Source organism: Oryctolagus cuniculus, chromosome 16, assembly GCF_051225735.1.
Source record: "Oryctolagus cuniculus isolate XC-2025 breed Fujian yellow rabbit chromosome 16, ASM5122573v1, whole genome shotgun sequence".
Taxonomy (NCBI): Eukaryota; Metazoa; Chordata; class Mammalia; order Lagomorpha; family Leporidae; genus Oryctolagus; species Oryctolagus cuniculus.
In genome coordinates, this window is record NC_142882.1 from 39,809,312 (window position 1) to 39,823,488 (window position 14,177).

The 14,177-nt window shown below is 39.8% G+C and overlaps 1 protein-coding gene across 1 annotated transcript in view; it reads right to left on the reverse strand.

The window, feature by feature from the left end:
* LOC100355902 (uncharacterized) overlaps positions 1-14,177 on the reverse strand; it is a 46,019-nt gene that overhangs the window by 5,931 nt on the left and 25,911 nt on the right. The window contains exons 2-3 of the mRNA XM_070059570.2: positions 3,607-3,664; positions 1,337-1,463 (exon numbers count right to left, since the gene is read on the reverse strand). Of these exons, the coding sequence (XP_069915671.2) occupies positions 1,337-1,460 (124 nt within the window). The 5' untranslated portion in view covers positions 1,461-1,463; positions 3,607-3,664. The remainder of the gene's footprint in view (positions 1-1,336; positions 1,464-3,606; positions 3,665-14,177) is intronic.

The following is a 14,177-nucleotide window of genomic DNA, read 5'->3' on the forward strand; positions in this document are numbered from 1 at the left end:
GCTCATTCTGAAATCAACAGTCCTGGTTCTCGCCTTTCAATTCTTTCTATAAACAGCCCTGTTTGATGATTTGAGTTTCTGGAAGCTTATGATCAGCTGTTTCCTATTTTCACAGAATACTATTTCCTATGCCTTTCTTATCTTTGTGTTTTTTTTCAATGATACTGAAAGATGAGAGCATTCATATTTCCAACTCCATGCTTAAACAAATCTGAGCCATTCAACATGAACCCATGAGGTTGCATGACCTTAGGATTCAGAATTTCATGACTTTCTTGATTAACCTACGATTGACTTATTTTTGTGTTGCTATACAGATTCATGCTTAGCTTCATGATTTCTGATGTCACAGCACAGAGGCTTGCTCCTGGTCATCTTTAAGTGTTTACTTATTTACTTGTTTGAGATTCAGAGAGACAGAATGAGACACAAAGAGAGAATGAAACAGGGGGTTGCCAGTTACAAGCTCACTCCTCAGTTGTTTCCAACAACCTATTACTATTTATTTGCAAGGCAAAGAGAGAGAGAGAGAGAGAAAAAAAGAGTTCACATATGTTGGTTCAGTCTTGAGATGCTTATAAAAGAGCAAGTTCTCTGCCTGCAAAACAATGAGTGAGAATTCAATTGGAATAACTACTAACAAACAAGTTCCTATACATTTCCCAATCAATAAGCATTGAAAAAATTAATAAATGCATGAAGAAAAAAGTAGAAAACTGTAGAAAAGGGCAGTTAGAATTTGGAAAATGTATCTAACCTAGGAAAAAAGCCTTAGTAACATCAGAAAAGTATTGGAATTTCTTAAAATCAAAGAACATATTCACCAAGAACAAAAGAGAGAGATACTGGTATCCCTAGATACTCCAGAATGCTAGTGTCTGATGCAAATCCAGTTATCATCAGGAATAAGACTTGGGAAATTTAGTGGAAAGAGCACCAGTCAATATCTGCTGCACTCTTCATGCCTTGGCCTCCCTGCCCAATATGTACAGACTGACCTGGAAGGCTTTGACTTAGGCATTCTTCCACTATCCATGGCTCTGCTCCTTGCTCCAACTTGAAGATCAAGTCAGGTTTGGTCATGCAGTATCCTATTGATGGAAACAATGTAAGACTTTGGGAAATCACTACCTTTGGTTAGGGAAAGGACTACAGCTTGGTCCAGGAGCTATGCAACAAATGTTCCAAACCTGAATCCTTTTGTAGATGGTGGACATTCAGATTATTCATGGGCTCAAATTCTATATCTGCCCATCACTAACCTTTATAAAGAGCTGACTTATTTGTCAAATAGCAAGAAAATGTTACCACTGGGCTTGTGATGGGTATCACTCACCCAAGGAGAGCAGGTTGCTGTAGATCTCCAGCATCACATCCCTGTACAGGGTTTTCTGAGTTTTGTTCATGTTCTGCCATTCCTCCCAGGTAAAGTACACAGCCAGGTCTTCAAATGTTATCATCACCTGTGATAGAACACTTCTGGTCAACATATCAACTCTGTCACAAAACAAACACTGACAGTTTTATATCTTGTATATGGCTATGGAGAAAGAAATAAGGATGTGCTTTTATTGTAGAGTTGTTGAGCATTTGGACAGCCACACATTCAAGAGGAAGTCAAATGCACCTTGGGAAAATGCCCAAGGTGTAGTGAAATAGCAGTGTCACATCACAAAGGGCCACATGTGTCAAGGGGAATTGCGCAGCAGGTTGAATAGGGAATCAGACTGACTCTTGGATGAGCCATGACTGTTTGAGCAGAATGTAGAAGTATTCAGGGAAAAACATGAGAAACCATCAGTGAAGCTATGGTAGGAATGAACAGAAAAGAATATATAGCAAAACACCATACACAGCCACTTCTAATATGGCAGAAAAAAATGTTTTAAAAGAAGGCAGGAATTTAACTTAGTGTTTATGAGGCAAGCTAAGATCCTCTACTTCTACTTCAGATTGCCTGTGTTGCATTTCCAGGGCTGGTTCCAGTTTCCACTTCCAAGCTAATGCAGACCTGGGGAAGCAGTGGTGATGCCACCAATGAGGGAGACCTAGACTCCATCCCTGACTCCTGGATTCAGTCTTGCCCTACCTCAGCTAGGTGTGGTTACTTAGAAAGTAAATACAAGGGAGCTCTCAATATCTCTGTCAGTCCAGCTTCTCTATCAAGCACATAAACATTTTAAATAAGGGAGAAGATTCAAGTAAGACAATAGAAAATAGCCTTTGACTTTGTCTATGATTATTCTACTGATAAACATTTGAAGAACTGAAACAACATTACACCAAATTAAAGTGAAAACGATGGGATTATTTGCCCAAAAACAGAACTTGGGAAAATCTGCAGTACAATTTGCTTTTGTGAGTAGCTGAAATTAATATATAGATACTTGTTTAAGAACCTGCAGTAGGTATCAGCATTGTGGTACAGCAGGTTAAGCCTCCACTTGCAATGCTGGCATTCCATGTGAACAGATGATTTGATTCCTAGATGCTCACTTTAATCCAGCTCCCTACTAATGTGCCTGAAAGAGCAGTGAAAGATGGCCTGAATATTTGAGTCCCTTGCACCAATGTTGGAGACCTGGATGGATTCCCAGGCTCCTGGCTTTGGCTTGGCCCAGTCCCAGTCATTGTGGCCATTTGGGGAGTGAAGTAGTGGATGGAAGACATCTCTTTATCTTTCTCCACCTCTTGCCATCTCTGTAACTCCGCCTTTCAAATAAATAAAAGTCTTAAGCAGCAAAAGAATTTACATAGGCTGGCACTATGGTGTAGCAGATTAAAGCCCCGGCCTGGAGTGCTGGCATCCCATTACTTGCTGGTTTGAATCCTGGCTGCTGCACTTCCAATCTAGCCCCCTGCTAATGTACCTCAGAAAGTAGTGGAGGATGGTCCAAAACCTTGGACCCCTGAACCTACATGGGAGACCCAGAAGAAACTTCTGGTTCCTGGCTTTGGATCAGCCCAGTACTGGCTGTTGTAGCCATTTGGGGAGTAAACCAGCAGATGAAAGACCTCTCTCTGTCTCTACCTCTCTGTGTAACTCTGTCTTCTAAATAAACAAAATATATCTTTTTATATATATAAAAAGAATGTACAGTAGATTCTTTTCCCAAACATTACTGATCCTATCCATGAATCAAGTTAGCCCCTGAAAACTATTAAAGACTACATTATTCTGGTAATTCAAAAACAAACTTAACTGACTTGTGTTTTAGAACTAGGCTACTCTTACCCTTGCACAAGTATTTATTTCTAGGGTAGCACAAACACTAAATACTAAAATGCTGCTCACAACATCATCTTTGTGACAATAAAGACTGTTTCAGACATCATGACCCCCAAATTTTAGCATATGGTACTCCAAGCTTCAACTCAAAACATGTAACAAATCTATCTTTTTGCTATGGCAACAGAAGGGACAGACAGAATTACCATATGTTAGATGACTGTAATGATTCTTACCTGATTCATCATGCATCTTACTTGTATATATTCCCTGAGAATAAATTTTATGTTTCATTTTTTTCATTTTAACTAATAAACTATTATAAATCTCCTAAAATAAAAACCGACAACTGAGGAATAATTAAGAAAACCACTTACAGGTGATGCATTAATTTTCTTTGCTCTTGGAAATATGTGGAAGTGCCCAGAATTATACCTGGAAGAGAAGGGAATGGAGGACTTAAAAGAAAATTTATCTGGCTTCATTCTACATTGAACTGTGAAAAAAAATTGACAGAATGAATAAAGAATATAGAATACATTAACTGAGACAACATCAGCTTCACTGTGAAGGATTAAATCTTTAGACATCAAAATACATTGGAAAGCGTACCCACCTCTTTAAGTGACAGAGATGAAACAGAAGTTGTCATTGCTTTAAAGAAAGCATTGTCTACACATGTTGTAAAATAATATAATAGTAAAATATTAAAATTTTAACGGTGATTGCTCAAATAAGTGAAGTTATAGAGATAAACATTATATTTTTACTAAAATTTATTCTAAAAAAAGTTATTTTGGATTTACTATTTTTCTATTAATGCAGAAGTACCACATAGGATTCCACAAAGTGTGTACACTAGAAAACTTCTTTTTTTTTTTTTCAGACCTCAAATTCTATAGAAAGTATGCAACTTAAAGCTTAACATTTTTGGCCAAAATCGCATTGGAACAAATATACATAATGTATATTTAGTGTAGTACTCTTTTCCAGTAATGATTCCAAATAACTTGATACCCAATATACATTCCATCATCAGATCCTGCCTGGATTTCACCATTTCACTTGCTTTATTCCATGAGATATCAGTAAATGTGATAGAAACAGATAGTTTGGAAAATATTTACCTTCTCAGATTTGCCCTATTTTACAGTTATCTTATGAAAAACGCTGGAGCCTGCCTGTTGATGAGATATGATCTAGCCAAAAATCAGCACAAAGCTCCAGATATTTAAGTGAAGTCACCTCCATCTCGAAGGCACCAGCCTCAATCAGTGCATCGAATAACTAAACCCTCATTTCCAATCCCAGAATGATCATAGGAACTGCCCATCTGAACCCATCCCAACATACTGAATCAGAATTACAAATCAAATGGCTATTTATTAAGCCATTTTGTTTTCTGATTTGTCCTACAACAAATGTTGATACATACTGGTGAGTATGGGGGCAAAGTTCAATTATCTGCAAAATGTAACCAGTACAATTTCACAATCTCAGGTAGAAGTTTCCATAAGCACAGGACCAGCATTGTCACATAGCAAATTAAGCTGCTGCCTAAAATGCAAACACTTCATATGGGCACTGGTCCATGTTCTAGCTGCTGCACTTTTGATCCAGCTCCCTGGTAGTGGCCTGAGAAAAGCAGTGGAAGATGGCCCATGTACTTGGGCAAATGCTACCTACATGGGAGACACAGAAGAAGCTCCTGGATCATGGCCTCAGCCTGTCCCAGCCTTGCCCATTGCAGCCATTTGGGGCGTGAACCAACAAATAGAAGATCTCTCTATATATAACCCTTTCAAATAAATTTAAAAAAAAAACTAAGAAAAAAAGCAATAAACATGATCTATGCCTACCAATTGGATTATAGCAAGCTGTTGATACAAAAAAAAGGTTCTAATAATCACATAAATAAATTATCTGGAGATCACAAGGTTATAATTTACATTTCTGCTTAGATGTGGTCATTGTATTCTGTTTATATTTTAGAAAACTGAATAGCAAAAGGAAGTCTAATTTAGTGTAATTTTACTATTTCAGAAAATGAGAGAAAGGCTCACAGTCATTTTCAGTAGCTTCATGAGTACTGTATTTCGTTCAAAATTTTCAAGAGAAAATTAATTAAAAATTTTACGATGTTTTTGAAGTCACATAATTCATACATAGCATTAGGATCAAAAGGAAAGACATGCTCATGGCAGTCTTCTAAAGCAATGCTTATATGAAACTGGTGACAGTTTCTGATATTGATCTAAAAAAAGTATGGCAAAATAGGAAACACTACCACAAAAAATAGAGTGCTGGGCATCTACTAATTATGTGACACTACTCAAACCACTTATCTCCTGAAATACAATTTGTTTTATCATTTTTACATGCAGAGACCCTGGCAAACCCTCCTTTAGCTACCAGGAAGAACTATTATGATACAGGAGGCAGCAGCATGCCCCTAGATACCATGTATAGAGATAGACTCTAGAAATCATGATAGTGGAACAAAGTAACAAGCATGTGGTAATGGAAGCAATGTAGATAGTGACTCTCAGACATGAGAGGTTATCCCTCCACCCCAGACTAACCTTCAAGACCCCTTAAATATGTAACATTTGCTAGGTGCTTGCCTTTCTCTCTCCATCCATTCAGTTTTCTTTTGAAGGCTGGCCCAGAACATCCACTATTACCTAGTCTTTAATAACATACACATGAGGTAAGGTAGTATCAACTACATCTTGTTTACTCTCGTCAGTATGATCAATAACTGCTTGGACCATGCAAAAGTAGGATTTTTGTATTTCAGTGACTCTTTGTTTCTGCTCTGAAGCCTTAAGGCATTGTCTCAGAGAGAGCATTAAGGGGTATTTCTGTCAGAAATGATTCCTATTCATGGAGCTCCTTTCTTCAAATATCATAAACTACCTACTTTCAAAGTAATTGGGACTGTCACCCAGTAGCCAACCTTCCATGTTTCTGGAAATTAGGTCATGTACAAAACTCTGTAACCTCAAACAAGCCATGCTGGTCAGGCTACACAGTGCAGGAAACCAGAGATGTCACTTGGAGAAGATATATAATGAAACCTCACAAATGCAACTGCTACATAGTGTAAGTCACCCTGCACACACCTCACAATGATTTCTCAGGGAATGTGGAACATTCACCAGTACTGCTAATACACCCATCTTATAGATGGGTAAACAATGGCAGAAGTGCAACCTACATTTACCCCATACACATTTCAGCTCAAATGGCCAGAAAACACATCTCCATCTCATGGTCATCTTGGATAAGACATGCTGTGTACAGGACTTTTGAAACCATCTTCTGTACACCTAGAGACACTGGTCTTCTGTCAGTGCATCATCTTCTGACAAACAAATTCCTGGAAAGCCCAAACTTATGTACCCCTTCTCCAGCTCAGGATCTACCACTGGTGTCCTTTCTTGGAACAGCCAAGGTCGACAGGGTGCCCCTGAATGACAGACCTCAACACCTGAGTTCTATGACTGTCACTTATGCAAACAAGAGACAAGCACATGTCTTGCTCTCCAAAATTCTTTTTACCCCATACTAACATTCACAAACATGAATCTTGAGCAATATGAGGATAGCCCCAAGGCCAGGAATTCTGTGAAGATGGTGGGACTGGCTGGGATGGCACATGCTGAAAGGAAACTAGACAAGAATTTCAATGGCCCTGCCCTGCTGACATAATGGGCAGATGAGCCTACAATTCCCATAAAGCAATGACACTTCCATTACGAAGAAATGAGGATGATCCATATATTTGCTGGAAAATCAGCTTCCTGGGACACTTAGGAGATACAACAGACGAACTTGTGTAACTATGTGAGATACTAACCTAGTACTCCAGTTCATCTTCAATTCTAGGTTTGACAAAAAAATACCCTAAGTAGAGAAATTCAAATGTGGAAAGCATTTTTAGAAACTTTAAATTAATTATTATTTTTAATTCTCACAACTAAATTGTGATTCTAGAACCTTCATAACCTTATTACAAATACTTTGGAGAAAATTCCAGTAACTCTTTTTAAGTTAAAATATTCACAGAAGCAACTAATAGTACTGAATAACTCTTTTTGTTTATAGATTTTTGTTTTATTTATTTGAAAGAGTTACAGAGAGAGGTAGAGACAGAGAGGGGTCTTTCATCCACTGATGAATAACTCATTTTTAATCCTTTTAAAATGATGCTTGATCTTACCTACTAAAATAATCTGTGGGCCATTAATGGACCATATTTCACAGTGAGGAAAACTACTCTAATATATTTAGTGGATTAATATGGCTAGAGAACAGGGTGAGTATATTCTAAAATCTTTGTGAATATTTAAAATTGCACTATCTGGTAATTCCTTATCCAAAAGTTCATGAAATTCATGTATTCATCATTTCATCCAGTTATCTATATATATCTACAAAACTTTATTTTTTTTTTGAGATCTGCACTAAATGTGTGGTTTCTGCCACAAATTAGGCAGAACGACAAATATAAGGGTGCCACTCACTTCCTGCTTTTACTTCTTTTCCCGTCTAAATGAGAATGGGCATGTAATTATGAATAAGTTCTTGAGGATTTGAGTGGCAGTGTCATGGCCACTGAACCTTGGCCCACAATTACTGGTCATTTTTGTCTATGTATAATGTTTGAATTGTGGTGTTCACATTCTTGTATCATCTCTGATCTGGTAACTGCCTTTCAGTAACTTTATTCTGCAAATTGAGGGACCTCAGACTTGAGCTTCTAGCTGAAGTAACTTTACCTCAGACTCAGAAGCAAATTATTGCTTAGTTCTCACCGTCATACAATTTAAACAAGAATGCAGTTTCAGGCATCAAAGAACTAGAGTGGTATCATGAAACAGTGGATTCTCTTGTCCTTTTTCAAAATCACTGCTTCCAATAGTGGTAGCCACATACCTGTGACAGCAAGAGCTGCTCACTTTGGAATGCAGATGAAGACTCTGTCAGGATTCCTGAGGAGAAAGAAGGAAGGCCACACAAAATTGTTGTTGATTGGTCTCTCATAACTCATTTGCAATTCCTGAGTCTTAAATATACCTTCCAAAGTAATGACTGGCATTTATGATTTCAAGCACTTAGTCAGAAAGGAGTGCTAATACTTCATTAGCATTGAATGAAGGATGAAAAATTTAGTGCCTGTGATATAAGAGAGATGAACATAGAGTCAAACTGACTAATTAAGAATCCCACAAAGATTTGAGCTCAATCTTGAGCCACTCATCACTAATGGAAATATGTGGTATTGCAACAACCAGTGTTGCCTGATCATTTTTTACTTTTTAATAATTTGATGTATTAGAGACAACATGAATGTCACCTTTTATGCATGCACTAAAGGCCTGCTCCCTGAAATAACCTTATGGGGTCAGTAAACATGCTACACACATTTTCTGCTGAATATTCACAAATAAACATACAGAAGAGAAGTCACATTTTATGTGGAATTCAATTTGGAATATTTCTGTACCTTCATATGGACTGATCGGTATTACTAAAACATATGAATTTTTTGTTATGTTCCTCATAGTTGTTTATTTAAAAAAAACATGAATAGTGTTTATCACATATATACTGTAATAGAGCTCAGATTCTGTTGTCATTTTTCTACTTCTCATCAGTTTTAGTGTTTCAAATATTCTATCTTATGGGCTGCTATATTGATTTTACATGTATGCAACTACCCATTATTTATATTCTGGTTTGTGTATGTATATACAGATAATTTAGGAGGGGGATCCAGATGAAGCTCTTGATTCCTCACCTCATACTGGGCCCCAGCCCTAACATTTGCGGCCATTTGGGAAATGAACCAGCAGATGGAAGATATTTTTCTCTCTCTTTCTCTCTCTCTCTGTCTCTGCCTCTCCTTCTCCCTCTCCCTGTAACTCTGCCTTTCAAAAGAACAAATTCTTAACAAAAATGCAAACTGTGACTTTAGTACCTAAATACTTAAACCAGAAAAAGAGAAAAAAGGCAAAAGATTAAATAAAATAGAGATACTACAAAAATCTAGATGGGGTTGGTATTGTAACACTGTGTGTTAAACTGCTGCCTGCAATGCTGGTGTCTCCTATGTGTGCCAGTTTGTGTCCCAGTCACTCCACTTTTGATACAGCTCCCTGCTATTGAACCTGGGAAAGCAGCAAAAGCAGCAAAAAATGGCCCAAGTGTGTGGGGCTTTGCCACCCACATTGGAGACCCAGATGAAGTTCCTAGTTTCAGCCTGGATGACCCCTAGCCATAGCAGTCATTTTGGGGACAGAACCAATGGATGGGGGCCGGCACTATGGTGTAGCAGATAAAGCCACCACCTGCAGTGCTGGCATCCCATGTGGGCACCAGTTTGAGTCCCGGCTGTTTCACTTCCAATCCAGCTCTCTGCTATGGCCTGGGAAAGCAGTACAAGATGGCCCAAGTCCTTGGGCCCCTGCACCCATGTGGGAAGAAGGAAGCTCCTGGCTCCTGGTTTTGGATAGGCTCAGCTCTGGCTGTTGTGGTCATCTGGGGAGTGAACCAGTGGATGGAAGATCTCTCTCTCTCTCTCTCTGCCTCTCCTTCTCTCTGTGTTTAATTCTGACTTTAAAATAAATATATAAATCTTGAAGAAATAAAAGAACCAATGGATGGAAAATCTCTGTCTATATAACTATGCCTTTCAAGTAAATAAATAAATCTTTAGAAGTATTTATTTATTTATTTGAAAGGCAGAATTAACAAAACAGAGAGAGAAAGAGATCATCCATCCACTGGTTTGCTCCCCAGATAACAGCAAAGGCAGACCTGGGCCAATTTGAAGCAAGGATCCAGGAGCTTCTTTTCGGTATCCCATTTAGGTGCAGGAGCCCAAAGACTTGTGCCACCTTCTACTGCTTTCCCAGGCACATTAGCAGAGAGCTGGATTGGAAATGGAGCAGCAGGGACACGAACTGGCGCCCATATGTGATGCCAGCACTGCTGGTGGAGGCTTTACCTGCCACACCACAGCACCAGTCCCAATAAACCTTTTTAAAAAGTCTAAAGAAGGAAGATGTAAAATGTTTAAGTTGTATAGTTGTATACATGTATATATTTCAGAAAAGTACACAATTTGATCCAACTGGAAGTCTAAAATTATTTTTAAATGATATAATTAAGATTAAAAAAAGACACTGATTTTTATGTCTCTACCACATAAAATATACATCAACTTTCCCAGGTTCTACATGCACTTATTCACAAAGCTTCATAGCTGCAATCAGTAGTGTAGTTCAAATAAGAGCCTTTCCCAGGGATCCCACTAAATTTAAATAGGGTACTCAATAAAAATTTTAGAAAATTTCCAAAAGATGAAACAGAAGAAAAATAAATAATTTACTTGGTATATCTCACTTTAACTATGGTATTGCTAAATTTCCAATAGTCAGATGTACCCAAAAAATCCCAAAAGTGCCAGAGATGGTCTAACACGATGAGTAATAAAATAAAGTTTTTAAGTTACAACTTGGCTAGAGAAAATAAGAATCCCAAACTAAAATAATTAAGATGGCTCAATAACAGGAAACTCAATATCCCCATGTATTAAAATTTGTTACATGTATTAAAATGAAAACTGTGATTATTCCAACTATGCCCCATTTCACATTCCAATTTTACCTGTTAAATTTGGAAAAAATAAATAGCACCTCATGATAATTACTAAAAAAAAATTTTTTTTTTTTGACAGGCAGAGTGGACAGTGAGAGAGAGAGACAGAGAGAAAGGTCTTCCTTTTGCCGCTGGTTCACCCTCCAATGGCCGCCACAGCCGGTGCGCTGCGGCCGGCGCACCGCACTGATCCGATGGCAGGAGCCAGGAGCCAGGAGCCAGGTGCTTTTCCTGGTCTCCCATGGGGTGCAGGGCCCAAGCACCTGGGCCATCCTCCACTACACTCCCTGGCCACAGCAGAGAGCTGGCCTGGAAGAGGGGCAACCGGGACAATCCGGCGCCCCGACTGGGACTAGAACCTGGTGTGCCGGCGCCGCTAGGCGGAGGATTAGCCTAGTGAGCCGCGGCGTCGGCCCTAATTACTAAAATTTTAATGCTATATGCCACCCATTATGTCCACCATAACTTATATCTAATATTAACATATCTGATGCCTCTCAATAGATAAATGATGTGTCTTAACTCTTAGAAGCATGGCAGGGGCTGGTACTGTGGCGTAGTGGGCCAAGCCTCCACCTGCAGTGCTGGAATCCCATATGTGCCCTGGTTCAAGTCACAGCTGTTCCTCTTATGATCCAGCTCTCTGTTATGGCCTGGAAAAGCAGTAGAAGATGGCCCAAGTGCTAGAGCCCCTGTAACCAGGCAGAAGTCTCAGAAGAAGATGCTGGCTCCTGGCTTCAGATCAGTTCAGCTCTAGCTGGCTGCGTGGTCATCTGGGTAGTAAGTCAGTGGAAGGAAGACCTTTCTCTGTGTCTCCCTCTCTGTGACTCTACCTCTCAAATAAATAAAATCTTAAGAAAAAAGTGTGGCAAATGTGCTTTTTTTTTCAAATCTTTTCCAGTATTCCCTCAGTCTCAATTTGCCTTCACCTGGGAAGAACACTTTTTTCTAGGGGATATATGGACACTTCATTGACTTTGCCATCAAACACAATTTTTGCAAAGAATTTAACTGCACTCACCATTTATCAGGAATAAAAGCATACATCACAATGATGATATCCTCCCTGAATGAGACTATTTGACATACTTGTGAAGAACATACAAGGCTAATATTTTTAGTCCTTCTTGGGTTTTAGTGCAATACATGCTTCATTTAAAAAATCGTCACTGATGCTACAAAGCAGTCTAGTTTACATAGGTCCCCTGCAATAAAAGGTGCTGAAATCAGTCAAAATAAATATTATAAGCAGTGTCCTTACTCTATGGGGTCACATGCCTTCTATATTCTGTGGATCATCTGTGATGTCCATTAGTTCTCAAGGGCTGTGATGCAAGAAATTACCTCTCTTGGAACACTACCACGTTCCAGAAAAATTAAATTTAATAGCTATTAACTATGCTATACTGGGACTATAGTCGTCTACACAACTTGAACATGTGATTCTCCAAACCATTGTCTACTAGGATGTTAGCCATTGATACAGAACAGTAAAAACCTGAGCCTGGCAACTGAGGTTTCTTTAATACAGGATGGATCCAAACTTGGCATACTCCATTTGGCAGAGGGGATGACTCCAATGTCTACTGTCTATGTCCAGATGTCAGGATACTGCAGGTCACCCCTCTACAAACAAGAAAAAACATTTAAGTTCAGCTTGACGCAATGCTGCTGACTGTTGATCTCATTAATGTTGGTCTGGATGCCTTCATTGGTTGCAATCCAGAGACCCAAAGTTGCCACAGACATTATCACTGGTAAACATGAAACTCTAATAACAAAAGTTTAATCCAAGAGTTATGGCTTAATATCTATTTTAACACAATTCCTCAGAACCCATCTAGCCCAAACCTTGGAGAGCTGGAAGCTGCAATACTAGGCCCACCCACAAATGGGACTTTGTGTCAGATGGGTTTTATATCCTTGAACTGTAAGGCCAGTATCATAAGATATGAATGCTCCAAACTGATCCAGCTCCCTGCTAATGTATCTGGAAAAACAGCAAAAGGTTATTATTCAAATGCTTGGGACCCTGCATCCATGAGAGACCTAGAAGAAGCTCCTGTCTCTTGACATCAGCTTGGCCTAGCCACAGTCATTACAGGCCTTTGGGGAGTGAACAAACAAGAAGCATGATCAATCTCTCCCTTTCTTACTCTATAGCACTGCCTTTCAAATATATAAGTAAGCATTTTAAAAAGTAGATCACTTCAGGGGCCAGCACAATGGTTCACTTGGTTAATCCTCCGCCTGTGGTGCCAGCATCCCATATGGACACCGGGTTCTAGTCTTGGTTGCTCCTCTTCCAGTCCAGCTCTCTGCTGTGGCCCAGGAGGGCAGTGGAGGATGGCCAAGTGCTTGGGCCCCTGCACCCGCATGGGAGACCAGGAGGAAGCACTTGGCTCCTGGCTTCGGATCAGCGCAGTGCCGGCCGTGGCGGCTATTTGGGGAGTGAACCAACAGAAGGAAGCCCTTTCTCTCTGTCTCTCTCTCTCACTGTCTATCACTACCTGTCAAATAAAAAAAAAAAAGTAAAAAAGTGGATCATTTCAATAGAGTCCTCAATGCTCAGTCATGATGACTTTTACTACCTTAAAGGATTTTTCATTTCTTTGTTAAAGATTTATTTATATGAAAGGCAGAGAAGAGGCTGGTGTTGTGGTGTAGTGAGCAAAGCTGCCAATTGTTACACCCACAACCTATACAGGTGCCGGTTCAAGTCCCAGCTATTCCACTTCTAATCCAGCTCTTTAATGGCCTAAGAAAAGCAGTGAAAGATGGCCCAAGTATTTGGGCTCCGGCTACCCACATGGAGACAAAGAAGAAACTCCTGGTTTCAACCTGGCCACACCCTGGCCATTGAAGCTATCTCAGGAGTAAGCCAGCTGATAGAAGATCTTTGTCTCTTCATCTTTCTCTGTAACTCTTATTCTATACATCTGCTCTCCCACAATATGGCGCTGGGAGAGGAGAAAACAGCTTCTACCCAGCTGCCTCTCACCAACTTGACAGGCTGCAGGACCTACTCCTGATTGGAGGAGAGCAGCTTACTCGGCGTGTGGGTAGCAGAGTTGGGATTGGCGGAAGAGGACTATAAAGGAGGAGAGAGACAACATGCACCAGGAACATCTAAGGGGAACATCTATCTGAAGGAACACCTGTGCAGCCCCCGAGAGAGCCGGCCGGCGGTGTGCCGCTCCCCTGCGGAAGTGGGGAAAGTGGCCAGGGGGAACCGCCCTTCCACGGAGGTGGAAGGGACAGTAGCCAACCCGGGAAGAAC